The sequence below is a fragment of the Schistocerca nitens genome, chromosome 1 (genome assembly GCF_023898315.1).
Source record: "Schistocerca nitens isolate TAMUIC-IGC-003100 chromosome 1, iqSchNite1.1, whole genome shotgun sequence".
Taxonomy (NCBI): Eukaryota; Metazoa; Arthropoda; class Insecta; order Orthoptera; family Acrididae; genus Schistocerca; species Schistocerca nitens.
Genome location: NC_064614.1, coordinates 172,308,937 through 172,329,227, shown reverse-complemented (window position 1 = coordinate 172,329,227; position 20,291 = coordinate 172,308,937). Strand labels below are relative to the sequence as shown.

The following is a 20,291-nucleotide window of genomic DNA, read 5'->3' as shown; positions in this document are numbered from 1 at the left end:
CTGTGTCCAAATGATGGGACTTTGGGAGGTGGTGGGTGTTTGGAGAGATAAGGCGTGGGATATATGTTTTTGTTCAAGGTTGGGAGGGTAATTATGGTTTGTGAGGGCTTCTGTGAGACTTTTTTTTGTATTTCAAGAGGGACTGCTAGTCACTACTGATGTGACCGCCATGGGTGGCTAGGATGTATGGAAGGACTTCTTGGTATGGAATGGGTGGCAGCTCTTGAAGTGGAGATATTGCTGGTAGTTGTTAGGTTTGATATGCACAGAGGTACTGATGTAGCAATCTTTGACATGGAGGTCAAAATTGAGGAAAGTGACTTGTTGGGTTGAGTAGGAACAGGGGGGAAAGAAGCGGCTGAGTTTCTGGAGGAATGTGGGTAGGTTGTCCCCAACCGTGATCCAAATCACAAAAATGTCACCAATGAATCTGAACAAGGTGAGGGGTTTGGGATTGTGGGTGGTTGGGAAGGATTCTGTCATATGTTGACAACATAATGACTTCCACATTGTTATGCTTAAAGCTATATGGAGCCATCAAGGGCACTCCAAAGTAAGAAATCAGAGACACAATGCAGAGAGGAGGCAAAAGTGGTAGTGTTTAGGTTACCGTAGATAAATAGTAACAGTAGAGCCATGCAAATTGCAGACGCCCTGGGCAGCTGTCCCAGGGGAAAACTTTCACTTCAGAGAATTAGCTGGTAACTTCATCCACTGCCTAGATGCTGCTGTAAGGCATCACTGTAGATGGCCACAAAGAAACAATTCTTAGCTGAGGCAGTAAGCTTGGTATTTGCTCCTGAGAACTGCAGCATCAAGGGTTTACACAGGTTAGAGTGCTACCAAAGAACTCTACCCATAGAAGGATGGAGTGTGGGGCCAAGTGACGTAAAACACTGTTGTTGCTGGCCATAATAGGGGCAGCAGTGATGTTTAGCTTTTAGCTGAATGCTGTTGATACCAAACTTGGAGGTTGTTGATGTAAAATCAAGAAGCATCCCTACCTACCAAATAGGAGTATGGGAGGAATCCAATTATGGTTGGTCAGAATGACTCACCTGATTGGTTGAAGCTTGTTAAGTGCCAGTGGAGTGGTGGGTTGACTACAGAGTGGTAGAAATGGTATACCACCATGATTCTTTAAAAACCCAGTCAGATTGCTTGGGCACTGACTCCATATAACTCATGGCCAGCTTTAGTAAGCTCTTACACGTCTGTTTTCCTCACTTCCTCATTTAGAATGGTACTCTCAATTTTTAATTAGTTGCTGTTAGTGTTTGCTGTTTCAGTTAGCATCCACTCCCATGGCTTCAAACACTGTCTTCTGCTGTGTGGCCAGTTGCCTCCCTTGCTTTTTCTAATCTTTAGAATTGGCCTTCAGTTTATCAGTTAGTCTGATCGCAAATAAACAGTGTTAACCAGACCCCTGAATTCCAAGAGTCTCCTGCTGCAAGCATCTTGTTGAGTAACAAAATCCGCGTCTCTCATAGATACCTTCTGACAGTGTTTGGCACTGATCCAAGTCGTCAACCCGCCATCACTGGAAATTTGTCTTTCTCCATTACCTCCTCACCGCATGGAAATTGCAGACTTGCCTCTACCGTGTGTCTGGACATGACAATTCCTCCAGATGGCCCATGAATAGGTTGGTGTAGGATGGTGCCATGCAGGTGCCAATAGACATACCACAGATTTGTTTTTAGGTGATGCCGGCAAAGTGGAAGTAATTTTGGGTGAGGATATAGTTGATCATGGTGAGCATTGTGGGTTTGGAACCCATCGAGCATTGCAAAAGGTAGTGTTATGGACATTAGGTGTGTTAGTGTAAAGTGAGGTGGCATCAATAATGACAAGCAGGGGACCATGTAGCAAAGAAATAGGGACTGTGGGGGGTCAATGGAGGAAATGGTTGGTAAGTTGTATATAGGAGAGTAGGTTGTGGGTAGTAGGCTGAAGATGCTGATCTATGAGAGTAGGGATCCTCTCAGTTGGGTTTACAGATCTTAGGGAACATGTAGAACATAGGAGTGCAGGGAGTGATAGGGGTGAGGAGAGAGATGGACTCTGGGGATAGGTTCTGGGATGGGCCTAAGTAATTTGAAGAGAGATGGAGATCTAGCTGGATTTCTGGAATGGGGTCACCATGACAGGGTGTTTAGGTAGATGAATCTGACAGCTGGTGGAGTCCTTCTGCCAGGTAATCCTTACAGTTCAAAATGACAGTGTGCAGCCTTTTGCAGCAGGTGGGATTATAAGTTTAGGACCAGTTTTAAGGTGGTGGATCATGGTTCTTTCTGCAGATGTAAGCTTAGTTTACACATTGAGTGATTTGGAGAATGATGGTGAGGCAAGTTTTGGTCTTAAGAAATTCTGGAAAGTTAACATAGGGACATTTGGGGGCAGTGTGGGTGGATCACGGTTGGATAGAGTAGTGAACTGAGTCAGCAGGGTTCAACATTGGTCTTTGGTTGTGTCTGATTGGTAGAGTTGGTGGGGAAAAAAAGTTTCCTTTGTAGGACCATGTCATGCCCACATAGAATACATCAGAAGGTGGCAAGAAAGTGTTACCACTGTAGAGACCAATTGAAGGAGAGAAGGTCTTTAACAAGTACTGCATGATTGAATCTGGGAGTGGGGCAAAAGGTGAGATCTTTGAAATTGTTTGATACTTCTGTGGGACTAAGGCTTTTGGGGAAAATGTTCATAAGTGTGTTTTGGGTCTGTTTAGGTTCTGAATTCTGTACGGTTGTGGGAGGTAGTTTTTGAGGATGGGGTAAATGTAGTAGGCCGACAAGGCGGAGTTTGTCAGGTATGAGGGGATTTGGGGGAGGTTTGAAGGTTGCTGTAGAGATGATGGATAGTGGTAGTCCAAGGCGGGAGTAGGAAGTGAACAGACTGGAAAGTTTTTTGAGGTGGTGTCCCTACAGAGTGTGAATGAGTGAGTGTGTGTGTGTGTGTTTTGTTTCTTTCCAATGAAGGCCTTGTTGACCAAAAGCTTACTTTCTGACAGTCTTCTTGCTGTTCCTAACTGAGACTCAGCAACTCTGCTGTATGATGAGTAGCAACTACTCTTTTCAGATACTCTCAGTCTGTACTGAAGAACACAATACATTACATCTGTAAACAACACAATCCAGTAAAATTTCTTACAATAACTTTTTTTCACAACTTCAAACAATGGAAAATCCAGGCTGGAATGCTGACAATATTATGAAAAGTGTAGATAGTTACTCACCATATAGACTGCTAATTAAGTAACATTTTGGCCAAAAGCCATCTTCTGAATGAGACAGCAAAGACACACACATTCACACAAACAAAACTCACCCACATATGACCACTGCCTCCGGCTGCTGAAGCAGACAGCAAGCAACAGCACATAAAGGGAGAAGCAATCTTGGTGGTGGGGTAAGGAAAAGGTTGGGGAGGGAGGGGGAGGATAGTGAGGTAGGGGTGGAGGACAGTAAAGTGTTGCTTTGGGGAGCAAGCAGAGATGAGGTAGAGAGAGGGTAGAGCGACTAGTTAGTTGTGAGTTTAAATGGAGGGCATGGTGGTGGGGGGGGGGGGGGGGGGGCAAAAAAGAAGAGAAACAAATAAAGCGTGGGTTACATTGGTGGAACAGAAGGCTGTGTAGTGCTGGAGTGGGAACAGGGAAGATGATAAGCAGGTGAACGAAAGTGACAAACTAAGGCAGATTCCAGGAGGGTTCTGGGAATATAGGATATATTGCAATACCCTGTGTTCCCATAACCCCCCTGACCTCAGTCTTCATTAGTCACTGCCATTCACCCACCTATCCTCTTCTCTGTTCCCACACCAACACTACACAGCTTTGTATTCCAGCAATGCACTCACAGTCTTTTTATTTCTCTCCATTTCTGCACCCCCACCACCCACCCCCAATATCCATCTAACCTCTTGACTATACCTAGCTGTTCTAGCCTCTCTCCTCCTCATCCAGTTGTATGGTCCCACAAGCAGCACTTTACCATCCCCCACCACTTCCTTGCTATTCCCCCATCCCTGGCCCAACCTCCTCCTTACCCTCAGCACCCAAACTGCTTCTCCCATCGTGTGCTGTTGCTCACAGTCTGGCCTCAGCAGCAAGAGACACTGGGCAGGTGTGTGAAAGTTGTGCTTGTGTGAATGAGCTTGTGAATGTTGCCTAATTCAGAAGAAGGCCTTTTGTCCAAAAGCTTTGTTGATTACCAGTCTGGAATGTAACAATACTGCAAAAAGGAAAGTTGCTTCTCACCATATAGCAGAGATGCTGAGTAATGATAGGCACAACAAAAAGACTGTCACACATATAACTTCCAGCCAGTAAGGTCTTCATCAAAATTAGATCACAAACACACACATTAGCAGTCTCTTTGTTGTGCCTGTCTGCGACTCATCATCTGCACTATAAAGGCAATCGCAGTCTAACCTTTTCATAATATTTTTCACATCTACATTTTTACCTAGGATATTATTTATATGACATTCATGTACACGTTAACCCAAAATGTATACATACATTATTTTGACTCAAAAGACACTATTTCAAATCATTAAGAATATTTTGTGTTTAAGTGTGAAACTGGTTACAATGGAAATTATCTTTATACTTATTATTATTATTCTTTTTAGTAGTAGTTGTTATAGTATTAGAAGCAGTAGTATTAATATTGGTTACTGAAATAACTGAAAATGCTAAATTAAAAATGAGTTGTACAAAAATCTTTTATGAAAAAAGTTAATGTTGAAACCACTGGAATAATATTATAATATAACATATGTAACATAATCCGCCTGGCAGGACATAGGCTGAGAAGAAAAATATTGGAAGTGTTAATAAAATGTGGAATGTCAAGTAAAGGCGTGTATCATTTCTATTACTGGCATACATACATATTTACAAAACAAGGAACCAATTTTGCAAGCAGGAATATCACCCCTTCAGACAAAAAACACTGCCAATAATAACATCAAGATGTAATGGACAACAAACAGAAAATAAGTAGAAAATCACTTTTAAATCATGGTTATTTTAACCTTTTCCTCTTATTGGCTGTCAAAATATGACAAAATACGGGGTGCTACCCAAAATTTTTGGAACTGGTGCTGCCATCTGTTGAAAACTTTACTTTCGGACTAATGCTCACCATCACCATCACCCTCAAAGTAGTTCCCATTGACACGTACACACCAGTCCCAGTGCTTCTGCCACTGGTCAAATGTTTTCTGGAAGTCCTGTTCTTTGAGGGTGTTTATCACCACTAGCAATGCCTCTTGAATCCTCTCTAGAGTGTCAAACCGATGGCCTTTCAACTTGAGTTTCAATTTTGCGAATAGCGCGAAGTCACAAGGTGCCAAATCTGGTAAGTACAGTGGGTGGGGTACAAACGCCATGTTATTTTTTTGCCAAAAAGGTCCTGGTGAGAAGGACATGTGACAGGGCATGTTTTCGTGATGAAGCAGAAAGTTATCTTGATGCCAAAGTTTGCGCCGTCATCGCCGCCGCATGTTTTCATGGAGCCATCGCAAAACATCATGGTAGTACGTGAAATTCACTGTTTGGTTGGGTGGGATGAATTCTTTGTGCACAATTTGCTTGGTATCAAAGAAAATGATGATCATGCTCTTGACTTTGCTCTTCACCTGTCTCGCTTTTTTGGGTCTTGGAGAACCTGGGCTCTTCCACTGGGACGGCCCATGCTCTGTCCCCCAAACACTTGTTGAATCACTGCAAGTGTCTCCGAAGCACTTTTCCCGAGATTCACACAGAATCTGATACACAAGCACTGTTCTTTTCATGGATCGATCGTAAAATTGCCACACACCATACACATAGTATTACGGAAATCACTGTGGACGCACAACGCGTCCTCCCAGCTGAATGCCACTCCGCACACTGACTCATTGGATATGCAGCTCTCACCACCTAGCAGTGCAATGATCTACTACTTCTACTTTCCAGATGGCAGCACCAGTCCCGAAAATTTTGGATTCCACCTCGTATGCAACAAACAAAATCACAGAGGATGCCTTTGAGGTTTGTAATCTAAAATGTCTTGACTAAATCATAATTTTTTACTGGATACAATAAATGGTAGATTAGAATAGTGGGTGTCTACTTTGATAAAACAAACTATAATAGGTACTAATTAAATGTAGATGTTACAGGAATAACAGAAAATCATGTCCGAAGGAATTCTTGTGTACTGAAAAATTTATGAAATTAACAGTGGACTAAAAACTTAACACTGATGGCAGCAACAACAAACTAGGACATGTGAAGATAAGTACAAGCACTATAAAATTTTTAATATTTCAACGTTTGTATTTATTGTTCTCTAATTTTTTTCATGTGTAAAGAGTGAACAACCATGACAAAAAATGAACCAAAATCAGAAGCAGAGGTAAAGGCAGTTGAATATATTTTTGACGTGGAAGAAGTACACACAATCATCAAACATTAAAGAAAGTGAGAGATTTATAAAAATGAACTAACTAATTTGTTTGCAAGAATAAATCAATTACTTATCACATCCACCTGCACACCCTGGAATGAATCCAACTGGTGAATTAACAATGCGGGAGTCAGTGTAACATCCAACCTTAATGTGATTGACTCTAGATACAGACAGATGTGGTACATGAATTTCATCCTAAGGGGGTGGGGGCACTGAATAATCTACAATGGAAAATGGAGAATGTTTTTCAAAAGTAATTAAGAGGTTAATGATGTACTGAACAATTAGCCAAAATTAAAGCAAGAAGCAGGAGATTTGTAGAATATGTTGGAAAACCCAGTAAATCAGAAACTAATGTTGAAGTAGAATTAGCTAACTTTAAAAAGGTGAACGACATTACTGATCAATAAGACAAAAATGAAAAATTAACAGAAGACAACAACTGAAAAAAATGATAAATTAATGGCAGGCAACAACTGAGATAAAGTTTGTATTGACAATGTTCAGGACAAAATAAACAAATTAGACAAAAATGTGACTCAGTTGAGTTACTTCATGTACTGATTACGTAGAATTTGATGACTGAAGTAGATGATGCTGATGAGGAGATAAGCTGTTTTCTTGTTTTGAAACATGAATTTGTGTCTGAGGAAAATGGAAATGAGGAATTTGGTTTGTCAGCAACAGGAGAGTTTTCAACAATGGAAGCAGAAATTTATCCAAAATCTACAGTTTGTAAAGAATCAGTGTGGTAAAGATGATCTAAATTCTGCAAACAAATGCAACTTGTATTTTGGGAGAAGAATGTGATTACATTTACTTAAGTTTGAAATTAACTGGAACGGCTTTTGTGGTAATGTACTGAATTATATTGATTTCTTTGACATGTTTCATTCCAATAAGAATATTTGCTATTTCTACATGCCAGTAACATTAAGCGAAAGGGTTATTAATGAAAAAATTGTTGAAAAACAGCCTTGGTTTCATTTAACAGTGGAATTAAAGGACCCAGTGACTGCAGAAAGTAAAAACAAGATAGTGTATGGGATTGGAACTGAAAAGGAAAAATTATCACAGGATATATTAGTTATGAGAACTATAAAACCACCACATAGGTTCATGTATGTGATTTAAAAAAAAAAAATAATAATAATAATAATAATAATAAAACAGTGATGTCTATGCAGATTTGTAAAAGTTTTTCATCATTTTATTGTTGTAAATCAACTTTTGGTCTTGCTGTGTTGTGCTTTACGTATGGGTTTAACTTAAATTCATGAATATTCTAATCTTTTTACTATTATTTGTTGACAAGGTATGACAAAATATGCAGCAAACAAAAATCACAGAAGATATTTGTGAATTTTGCTAGCTAAAATAATTTCACAAAATCATAATTTTCGACCTAGTAGGAGAAAAAAAGGGGGGAGGGAAAATATATCTAAAAACAAAGATGATGTGACTGACCGAACGAATGTACTGGCAGGTCGATAGACACACAAACAAACACAAACATACACACGAAATTCAAGCTTTCGCAACAAATGGTTGCTTCATTAGGAAAGAGGGAAGGAGAGGGAAAGACGCAAGGATGTGGGATTTAAGGGAGAGGGTAAGGAGTCATTCCAATCCCGGGAGCGGAAAGACTTACCTTAGGGGGAAAAAAGGACGGATATACACTCGCGCGCGCACACACACACACACACACACACACACACACACACACACACATATCCATCCACACATATACAGACACAAGCAGACATATTTAAAGACAAAGAGTTTGGGCAGAGATGTCAGTCGAGGCAGAAGTGCAGAGGCAAAGATGTTGTTGGATGACAGGTGAGGTATGAGTGGCGGCAACTTGAAATTAGCGGAGATTAAGGCCTGGTGGATAACGGGAAGAGAGGATATATTGAAGAGCAAGTTCCCATGTCCGGAGTTCGGATAGGTTGGTGTTAGTGGGAAGTGTCCAGATAACCCGGACGGTGTAACACTGTGCCAAGATGTGCTGGCCGTGCACCAAGGCATGTTTAGCCACAGGGTGATCCTCATTACCAACAAACACTGTCTGCCTGTGTCCATTCATGCGAATGGACAGTTTGTTGCTGGTCATTCCCACATAGAATGCGTCACAGTGTAGGCTGGTCAGTTGGTAGATCACGTGGGTGCTTTCACATGTGGCTCTGCCTTTGATCGTGTACACCTTCCGGGTTACAAGACTGGAGTATGTGGTGGTGGGAGGGTGCATGGGACAGGTTTTACACCGGGGGCGGTTACAAGGGTAGGAGCCAGAGGGTAGGGAAGGTGGTTTGGGGATTTCATAGGGATGAACTAAGAGGTTACGAAGGTTAGGTGGACGGCGGAAAGACACTCTTGGTGGAGTGGGGAGGATTTCATGAAGGATGGATCTCATTTCAGGGCAGGATTTGAGGAAGTCGTATCCCTGCTGGAGAGCCACATTCAGAATCTGATCCAGTCCCGGAAAGTATCCTGTCACAAGTGGGGCACTTTTGTGGTTCTTCTGTGGGAGGTTCTGGGTTTGAGAGGATGAGGAAGTGGCTCTGGTTATTTGCTTCTGTACCAGGTCGGGAGGGTAGTTGCAGGATGCGAAAGCTGCTGTTAGGTTGTTGGTGTAATGCTTCAGGGATTCCGGACTGGAGCAGATTCGTTTGCCACGAAGACCTAGACTGTAGGGAAGGGACCGTACAGAGGGAAACATTCCACGTAGGAAAAATATATCTAAAAACAAAGATGATGTGACTTACCAAATGAAAGTGCTGGCAGGTCGACAGACACACAAACAAACACAAACATACACACAAAATTCAAGCTTTCGCAACAAACTGTTGCCTCATCAGGAAAGAGGGAAGGAGAGGGAAAGACGAAAGGATGTGGGTTTTAAGGGAGAGGGTAAGGAGTCATTCCAATCCCGGGAGTGGAAAGACTTACCTTAGGGGGAAAAAAGGATGGGTATACAATCACACACACACACACACACACACATATCCATCCACACATATACAGACACAAGCAGACATATTTAAAGACAAAGAGTTTGGGCAGAGATGTCAGTCGAGGCAGAAGTGCAGAGGCAGAGATGTTGTTGAATGACAGGTGAGGTATGAGTGGCGGCAACTTGAAATTAGCGGAGATTGAGGCCTGGTGGATAACGGGAAGAGAGGATATATTGAAGAGCAAGTTCCCATCTCCGGAGTTCGGATAGGTTGGTGTTAGTGGGAAGTATCCAGATAACCCGGACGGTGTAACACTGTGCGAAGATGTGCTGGCCGTGCACCAAGGCATGTTTAGCCACAGGGTGATCCTCATTACCAACAAACACTGTCTGCCTGTGTCCATTCATGCGAATGGACAGTTTGTTGCTGGTCATTCCCACATAGAATGCGTCACAGTGTAGGCAGGTCAGTTGGTAGATCACGTGGGTGCTTTCACACGTGGCTCTGCCTTTGATCGTGTACACCTTCCGGGTTACAGGACTGGAGTAGGTGGTGGTGGGAGGGTGCATGGGACAGGTTTTACACCGGGGGCAGTTACAAGGGTAGGAACCAGAGGGTAGGGAAGGTGGTTTGAGGATTTCATAGGGATGAACTAAGAGGTTACGAAGGTTAGGTGGATGGCGGAAAGACACTCTTGGTGGAGTGGGGAGGATTTCATGAAGGATGGATCTCATTTCAGGGCAGGATTTGAGGAAGTCGTATCCCTGCTGGAGAGCCACATTCAGAATCTGATCCAGTCCCGGAAAGTATCCTGTCACAAGTGGGGCACTTTTGTGGTTCTTCTGTGGGAGGTTCTGGGTTTGAGAGGATGAGGAAGTGGCTCTGGTCATTTGCTTCTGTACCAGGTCGGGAAGGGTAGTTGCGGGATGCGAAATCTGTTGTCAGGTTGTTGGTGTAATGGTTCAGGGATTCCGGACTGGAGCAGATTCGTTTGCCACGAAGACCTAGGCTGTAGGGAAGGGACCGTTTGATGTGGAATGGGTGGCAGCTGTCCTAATGGAGGTACTGTTGCTTGTTGGTGGGTTTGATGTGGACGGATGTGTGAAGCTGGCCATTGGACAGGTGGAGGTCAACATCAAGGAAAGTGGCATGGGATTTGGAGTAGGACCAGGTGAATCTGATGGAACCAAAGGAGTTGAGGTTGGAGAGGAAATTCTGGAGTTCTTCTTCACTGTGAGTCCAGATCATGAAGATGTCATCAATAAATCTGTACCAAACTTTGGGTTGGCAGGCCTGGGTAACCAAGAAGGCTTCCTCTAAGCGACCCATGAATAGGTTGGCGTACGTAGGGGCCATCCTGGTACCCATGGCTGTTCCCTTTAATTGTTGGTATGTCTGGCCTTCAAAAGTGAAGAAGTTGTGGGTCAGGATGAAGCTGGCTAAGGTAATGAGGAAAGAGGTTTTAGGTAGGGTGGCAGGTGATCGGCGTGAAAGGAAGTGCTCCATCGCTGCGAGGCCCTGGACGTGCGGGATATTTGTGTATAAGGAAGTGGCATCAATGGTTACAAGGATGGTTTCTGGGGGTAACGGATTGGGTAGGGATTCCAGGCGTTCGACAAAGTGGTTGGTGTCTTTGATGAAGGATGGGAGACTGCATGTGATGGGTTGAAGGTGTTGATCTACATAGGCAGAGATATGTTCTGTGGGGGCTTGGTAACCAGCTACAATGGGGCGGCCGGGATGATTGGGTTTGTGAATTTTAGGAAGAAGGTACAAGGTAGGGGTGCGGGGTGTCGGTGGGGTCAGGAGGTTGATGGAGTCAGGTGAAAGGTTTTGCAGGGGGCCTAAGGTTCTGAGGATTCCTTCAAGCTCCGCCTGGACATCAGGAATGGGATTACCTTGGCAAACTTTGTATGTGGTGTTGTCTGAAAGCTGACGCAGTCCCTCAGCCACATACTCCCGACGATCAAGTACCACGATCGTGGAACCCTTGTCCGCCGGAAGAATGACGATGGACCGGTCAGCCTTCAGATCACGGATAGCCTGGGCTTCAGCAGTGGTGATGTTGGGAGTAGGATTAAGGTTTTTTAAGAAGGATTGAGAGGCAAGGCTGGAAGTCAGAAATTCCTGGAAGGTTTGGAGAGGGTGATTTTGAGGAAGAGGAGGTGGGTCCCGCTGTGACGGAGGATGGAACTGTTCCAGGCAGGGTTCAATTTGGATAGTATCTTGGGGAGTTGGATCATTAGGGGTAGGATCAGGATCATTTTTCTTCATGGCAAAGTGATACTTCCAGCAGAGAGTATGAGTGTAGGACAGTAAATCTTTGACGAGGGCTGTTTGGTTGAATCTGGGAGTGGGGCTGAAGGTGAGGCCTTTGGATAGGACAGAGGTTTCGGATTGGGAGAGAGGTTTGGAGGAAAGGTTAACTACTGAATTAGGGTGTTGTGGTACCAGATTGTGTTGATTGAAATTTTGAGGTTTTGGAGGGAGTGGAGCTGGAAGTGGGAGATTGAGTAGATGGGAGAGACTGGGTTTGTGTGCAATGAGAGGTGGTTGAGGTTTGCTAGAAAGGTTGTGAAGGATGAGTGAGTTGCCTTTCCGGAGGTGGGAAACCAGGAGATTGGATAGTTTTTTGAGGTGAAGGGTGGCATGCTGTTCTAATTTGCGGTTGGCCTGTAGGAGGATGCTCTGAATAGCCGGTGTGGATGTGGGAGAGGAAAGATTGAGGACTTTTATTAAGGATAGGAGTTGACGGATGTGTTCGTTGGCTGAGTTGATGTGTAGGTGAAGGATTAGGTGGGTGAGGGCAATGGATTGTTCAGTTTGGAACTGGTATAGGGACTGATGGAAAGAAGGGTTGCAGCCAGAGATGGGAACTTTAAGTGTGAGGCCTTTGGGGGTTATGCCAAATGTCAGACAAGCCTGAGAAAATAACATATGCGAGCGTAATCTGGCTAGGGTGAAGGCATGTTTGCGGAGGGAATGTGAATAAAACTTAATGGGGTCATTGTGGGGGTGTTGTGAGGGTGACATGGTATTAGAAGGTGGAAAGTGTAACATGAGGTTGAAATGAAAATGAAAGATAAAAATATATGGGGAGAGATAAAGGTGAAAACGGGAGTGGAAATATAGTGAAAGTTATTAGAACTAGCCGAATAGGTTGTTTTATACGTGAAAGCAGCTGTTATTGAACTGATCTCCAGTTGATTTCTGGTTCACCTCCATTACGACAGCTGCCACCCATTCCACATCAAACGGTCCCTTCCCTACAGCCTAGGTCTTCATGGCAAACGAATCTGCTCCAGTCCGGAATCCCTGAAGCATTACACCAACAACTTGACAACAGCTTTCGCATCCCGCAACTACCCTCCCGACCTGGTACAGAAGCAAATAACCAGAGCCACTTCCTCATCCTCTCAAACCCAGAACCTCCCACAGAAGAACCACAAAAGTGCCTCACTTGTGACAGGATACTTTCCGGGACTGGATCAGATTCTGAATGTGGCCCTCCAGCAGGGATACGACTTCCTCAAATCCTGCCCTGAAATGAGATCCATCCTTCATGAAATCCTCCCCACTCCACCAAGAGTGTCTTTCCGCCGTCCACCTAACCTTCGTAACCTCTTAGTTCATCCCTATGAAATCCCCAAACCACCTTCCCTACCCTCTGGCTCCTACCCTTGTAACCGCCCCCGGTGTAAAACCTGTCCCATGCACCCTCCCACCACCACCTACTCCAGTCCTGTAACCCGGAAGGTGTACACAATCAAAGGCAGAGCCACGTGTGAAAGCACCCACGTGATCTACCAACTGACCTGCCTACACTGTGACGCATTCTATGTGGGAATGACCAGCAACAAACTGTCCATTCGCATGAATGGACACAGGCAGACAGTGTTTGTTGGTAATGAGGATCACCCTGTGGCTAAACACGCCTTGGTGCACGGCCAGCACATCTTGGCATGATGTTACACCGTCCGGGTTATCTGGATACTTCCCACTAACACCAACCTATCCGAACTCCGGACATGGGAACTTGCTCTTCAATATATCCTCTCTTCCCGTTATCCACCAGGCCTCAATCTCTGCTAATTTCAAGTTGCCGCCACTGATACCTCACCTGTCATTCAACAACATCTTTGCCTCTGCACTTCTGCCTCGACTGACATCTCTGCCCAAACTCTTTGTCTTTAAATATGTCTGCTTGTGTCTGTATATGTGTGGATGGATATGTGTGTGTGTGTGTGTGTGTGTGTGTGTGTGTGTGTGTGTGTGTGCGAGTGTATACCCGTCCTTTTTTCCCCCTAAGGTAAGTCTTTCCGCTCCCGGGATTGGAATGACTCCTTACCCTCTCCCTTAAAACCCACATTTTGAGGTTTTGGAGGGAGTGGAGCTGGAAGTGGGAGATTGAGTAGATTGGAGAGACTTGGTTTGTGTGCAATGAGAGGTGGTTGAGGTTTGCTAGAAAGGTTGTGAAGGGTGAGTGAGTTGCCTTTCCGGAGGTGGGAAACCAGGAGATTGGATAGTTTTTTGAGGTGAAGGGTGGCATGCTGTTCTAATTTGCGGTTGGCCTGTAGGAGGATGCTCTGAATAGCCGGTGTGGATGTGGGAGAGGAAAGATTGAGGACTTTTATTAAGGATAGGAGTTGACGGGTGTGTTCATTGGCTGAGTTGATGTGTAGGTGAAGGATTAGGTGGGTGAGGGCAATGGATTGTTCAGTTTGGAACTGGTATAGGGACTGATGGAAAGAAGGGTTGCAGCCAGAGATGGGAACTTTAAGTGTGAGGCCTTTGGGGGTTATGCCAAATGTCAGACAAGCCTGAGAAAATAAAATATGCGAGTGTAATCTGGCTAGGGTGAAGGCATGTTTTCGGAGGGAATGTAAATAAAACTTAATGGGGTCGTTGTGGGGGTGTTGTGAGGGTGACATGGTATTAGAAGGTGGAAAGTGTAACATGAGGTTGAAATGAAAATGAAAGATAAAAATTTATGGGGAGAGATAAAGGTGAACCAGAAATCAACTGGAGATCAGTTCAATAACAGCTGCTTTCACGTATAAAACAACCTATTCGGCTAGTTATAATAACTTTCACTATATTTCCACTTCCGTTTTCACCTTTATCTCTCCCCATATATTTTTATCTTTCCCTCTTTCCTGATGAGGCAACAGTTTGTTGCGAAAGCTTGAATTTTGTGTGTATGTTTGTGTTTGTTTGTGTGTCTGTCGACCTGCCAGCACTTTCATTTGGTAAGTCACATCACATATCTTTCAGAGATATATATATATATATATATATATATATATATATATATATATATATATATATATATATATATATATATATATATATATATCACGCCAATGACCAATGGAAGATATAACTAATGAAATTATTTTTTTGCTTGCCTGACATGATAATGAGTAAACATTCATTTATTGCTATAAATAAAATAGAATTACTTTACCTTCTCTGACTCAAGAGATTTGAACAGTGGGGAATTGCCAGAAAATTCTGTATCAATCAAACCTTCTCCTCTATATGACAATACACTGCGTTCCTGTGAAGAAATTACACTATTAACATTTAATACTAACCTCAACAAAATTAATTATGAGCTATAAGTGTCTAAGCATACCAAACATCGAGCTGTGTGCCCTTGTAATGTTGACTTCTCAGCTTCCCCTCTTTCTTTGCTATTGACATCTGCTCCAGCAGCAATCAATCTTGTGACTAACTATAAAAAGGAGGGAACATAAAGTATACATTAATGAAATACCATGAACACATTACTTAGAAATATATTTCACACCTGATTTTCCCTGCTAGTTTTTACATAAAATACTGTATAAACAACAAAAATTAAAATTTAACTGATTCTGAGGGTAAAGTAAGATGCATAGTACATGTTGAACAAAATAATGGGATCACATGCATTATTAAGAAATAACATGCACTTGAAACTCTGTGTTAACATATGTTTCAACTTGCATGTCAGTGTTAAGTTACGAAATACAAGAAACAAAATACTGTCAAAGGTTTGCATTGAACACTAGTCACACACTAGTTTTTACATAAAATACTGTATAAACAACAAAAATTAAAATTTAACTGATTCTGAGGGTAAAGTAAGATGCATAGTACATGTTGAACAAAATAATGGGATCACATGCATTATTAAGAAATAACATGTACTTGAAACTCTGTGTTAACATATGTTTCAACTTGCATGTCAGTGTTAAGTTACGAAATACAAGAAACAAAATACTGTCAAAGGTTTGCATTGAACACTAGTCACACATTGACAGCTGTTTTATGAAAATTTTGTAGTTTGTAGGACAAACCACACATTTATTTTAAAATACTAAATTTATCCCTCCTCACATTTTTCACAATCATTGTCTGATCACCTTATCAATAACACAAATAAAGAGCATACAGAACAGTCCATCTTGCTGCCTCATTCCAGTTCTGATGTTGAAGGGCTGTGACACTGTTCCTCTGAACTTGGACTCATGTTGGTTACGGTTTGCTTAATCAGCTCACTGGACTTGTTCCAGAAATCTATGGATCATGTTATTTCAGACCATTGCAAAGAACTCTTTTATTCTCACACACTGCAACCATGTTTGTTCCTTTCCCCACGAAATTTTTGTTCCAGATCTAAATCCATCTTGGAAACCTGTGGCAACCTTAATTTCTTTGTATCTTGTATTTCCTCACAACATTACGGCATTTATTCAGTTTTTGGCTCAACAGATGAATGTTTGGCTTGGATTAAGTGTCATGTATGTGCAGTATTTGCTGGATTAATATAAGTGTGAGATTTTCTTAGCAGAAACAATAGTTCTAAATATGAATGCAGGAAGCAAGCAGGGGTACATTTAATTACTTCAAAATTAATTAACAGTCATTAGAGGTAGTACTCTTTCCTTAATTTTTATAGTCCATTAAAAGGTTGAGTACATAAAACTGTTTGGTGCCCTGATAACAAGAAGATAAAAAATAGAATTGAGACATTTATAAGTTGATCAAAACACTTATTTCAGCCATGTTTTAACACTAATAATGACCTGCCACTGCCCTAACCTTCAGACCAAAGTTGCACAGTTTCTTGCAAATGTTCTTATCCTGCCACATTATGAGATAATCTCCCAGACCACTGCATCTAAATCTAGTAATGCATCTGAACAATATTGATATCACACATAACAGTAAACAGAAGACTTCAGAGAGGACTTTACATTTATCTGGAATTTTCAGTTCTATATTTACATCCATATTCTACAAATCACTGTTATTGTATGGAGTGTGAGAAGAGTGCTTAAATGCCTTCACATGCATGATAATTAGTGCAATCTTGTCTTCATTGTCTCTATTGGAGTGGTATGTAGCGGGCAGTATTATATTCCTCCCTGACTACTTTTCATATGCGGGGTTTCATGGGACAGTTGCCACCTATCCTTAAGGGTTTGTCAAATTCAGGTTTTCCAGAATTTATGTAACACACTCTTGTCAACATTTGTGCAGCAACCAGCAGTAGATTTATTTGTTAATTTACCTCACAGTAAATAACCTTACTCATTTCTTATGGACTTTGAAATGCATTACCCCAATAAAATATGTAAATACAATACTCATGTAGATTTCCCATGCCTTCCTATTACACAACCTAGATTCCATTATTCTAGTGACAAAGGAAATTACAAAGTTGCCCACAGAAACAGACAAAAGATAGGAACATTAATACATCATAAATTAAATCAAAAGCCTATCTCATTAGACACTCCAATAATTATTAGGACTTTTGGATTCCATGTTCAGAGGCTCCTATTACCAACCACTGCAGCAACAAACATAGTCTTCCAGAAGCATCAATTATAATCAGAGCACTGTTTGTCAAATCCTTGTGATTTCCAGTATTTTCCCAGGACTTTTTGTGTTAGAGTAATGTCTTTGAAAGGCAGACCTAACAAACTATTCAAGATATAGCTACAAAATTCACTAGAGGAGCCTAAAAATGGCAGCTTGGCATCAGAAAGGGTAACAGGTATAACAGATTTCTACTTTCTCATCATAATGTGCAGAGCTTGTTAAATATAACAGATAAACCTTTGTTATCATTACAGGAAACTGAAGAACCTTAAAATTATGTTTACAGGTGAGCTAGGCATAGCAAAACATCGTTAGAAACTCAAAGAAACTTGACACACAACATATATAGATGCAAGTGGCATAACAACAGGAAAAAGCCTTATGTTGATGTTGTTCTGAGGCTGTAATTCTGAGGACTGGTTTGATGCAGCTCTCCATGCTAGTCTATCCTATGCAAGTCTCTTCACTTCTGCATAACAATTACAGCCTACAATCATTTGAGCCTCCTTACTGTATTTGAGCCTAAATTTACCTCTGCAATTTACATCCCTTACATTATCACCATTATCATCATCATTTCTCATCTGGAGTTTACGCAGTGTGGTGTACAAGTGCTTGCCATCTCATCCTATCTTTATAGATCTTCTGTTTGTGGACATCTTTCCACTGGAATTCCCTCTTGTCCATGCGTGATTGCACTGTGTCTATCCTGCATTTTCTCAGCCATCTGCACAGTCTTTTGTGTTGGACATTAATTTCAAAATATTTTATGTCCGATCTTTTCTTGTCCATTCTCATATAGAACCCACACCACTGCAGTTTGTGTTTCTTTATTAAACTAATAAGAGGGCCTTTGATGCTGGCTACATTCCTATTCACCTCATTTATGATTTTGTTGTTCTTAGTAGTATGGTTCATATTTTTTTGTAATTCTCATTTCTGTCACTTGAATTCAAACAGAGCGAGGTGGCGCAGTGGTTAGACACTGGATTCACATTCGGGAGGACAACGGTTCAATCCCGTGTCTGGCCATCCTGATTTGGGTTTTCCGTGATTTCCCTAAATCGCTCCAGGCAAATGCCAGGATGGTTCCTTTGAAAGGGCACGGCCAACTTCCTTCCCTGCCTTCCCTAATCCAATGAGACCGATGACCTCGCTGTCTGGTCTCCTTCCCCAAACAACCCAAACCCAAACCCAAACTTGAATTCAATGAAGTCTTTCTCCATAGGTTACATGTCTCTAAATCATAATGGCAATGGGCACAAAGTAGTGAGGTATATGGTTGTTTTTGTTTTTGTCATTTTTCATGGTCACATAGAAGGTTTTCTGATTTGAATGTAAAAGCTGGATGCTTTCTGTGTCCAACTGAGTATTTCCTGATTAACAGTGTTGTCTTTGAAAGTTGTGCTGCTGAGATATTTGAAATGGGAAACTGATTCTAATTTCACTCTCTCCAAATATAATTTTGACAATAATGGAAATTCCTGTATGGAGCAAAATGTAACATGAGGGAAAGGCAACCACTCACCTATAGCGCATTGATGCAAAGAGCACAGTAACACATAAAAGAAAACAGTATTCACACTGTCTTTTCAGAAGTAGCTCTTTCTCTAGAAACAGTACACAAATTCACACACACAACCACACAGACACCCAAATGCATACTCCCAAGGCCAGGGGAAGACTAATTATTGATACTCAACTAATGAAAGCAGTTGCCTGAGCTGATAGAGGTGGAAACAAGGTAAGATAATATGCAAGGAGGGGGTAGAGGGTAAGAGTCGAATCTTTAAACAGGTAACTTTGTGCCTGCACAACAAGATGAAAAGAGTATACAGAACATAAAAAAAAAGAGATGAAGAAAGAGGGAGAGGGGAGTGGGACTGAGAGAGGGGTGAGGCAAAGGGGGAAGGGGGAGAACAAGAGCATGTTGAAGACAAATAAGGAGAAAGGGAAGCGAGAGAGAAGGGGAGGAGGTAGAAAAAGAAGAGAGTGGGGGAAGAACAGTGCCCACATGGTGTTGGGGCAGAGAGGAAATGTGGTAGGAGAACTCGTTCCATGATCTGGATGGAGAAGTAATGGTGTGGACAGAAGAGAGAAAGGAAAAGTCAAGGTGAGGCAGTGGGTACAGGTTAGTGAAGGTATAGGTCAGGTGGATAGAGAGAGCACGGGATGTGTTGCAGAGACAATTCCCATCTGCACAGTTCTGAGAAACTTGTGCTGGAAGGGGGTATCCAGATGGCCTGTGTAGTGAAGAAGCTGTACAAGAAATAAATATCATGGAGGCTCCTGCTTTCTTTTAGATTCTTTGATAAGTTATAAAGTATGATACATTTTTAATTATTAAATGAAAAGAGTGTATTCAAGAGTTGCCCTACAGATTTAAGTGATCTGAAGACAGTGATTGTATCAATCTATAGAATTTCTGGAGTGCTGTAACAAAGGTGTTCTTAGCTAAATTTTAATATTTCCTAGAAAAAACTTCATAAATAAAGTAAGAAATAGTTTGTGATCACAACAGACATAAATTTAAGTTTTTTAATTGAAAACAGTTAATCCATGAAATAACATGACCTAACTCAGAAATTAGGTTTCACATTAAATTTTTGTGAAGGTGCTAGAGAACAGTAGGATAGTTACCTGTATTGACAATATTATTACGATCTATGAATTTGAAAATCTAAAAAGTACTGTGTAGACCTACATACTCCATATAATTCAGTTACATTAAAGCCTCCAGAAAATGTATATAAAAAAGAATTTCAGCAAAATAATATGGATTTTTTCAGCAGTAAACTAAGTGTTGTAAGCTGGCCTGTAAAACACTGCATTTCAAACACCAGAATCTATGACAAGTACTTAAATAATTTCTTAAATGCATTTAATTGATTTTTTTTCTACCAGGACTTAGTAAAAGAAAGTAAGCAGTTAACATAAGTGAATTAAACCAGGAATAAAAGAGACAGCTCCACAATGAGTTAAAATTAAACAATAATCCAGA

At 41.7% G+C, this 20,291-nt stretch overlaps 1 protein-coding gene across 1 annotated transcript in view; it reads right to left on the bottom strand.

The window, feature by feature from the left end:
* The window catches only part of LOC126244783 (serine/threonine-protein phosphatase 6 regulatory ankyrin repeat subunit B-like), a 285,876-nt gene that overhangs the window by 89,070 nt on the left and 176,515 nt on the right, over positions 1 to 20,291 (bottom strand). Inside the window, exons 8-9 of the mRNA XM_049948266.1 lie at positions 15,054 to 15,152; positions 14,883 to 14,975 (exon numbers count right to left, since the gene is read on the bottom strand). Of these exons, the coding sequence (XP_049804223.1) occupies positions 14,883 to 14,975; positions 15,054 to 15,152 (192 nt within the window). The remainder of the gene's footprint in view (positions 1 to 14,882; positions 14,976 to 15,053; positions 15,153 to 20,291) is intronic.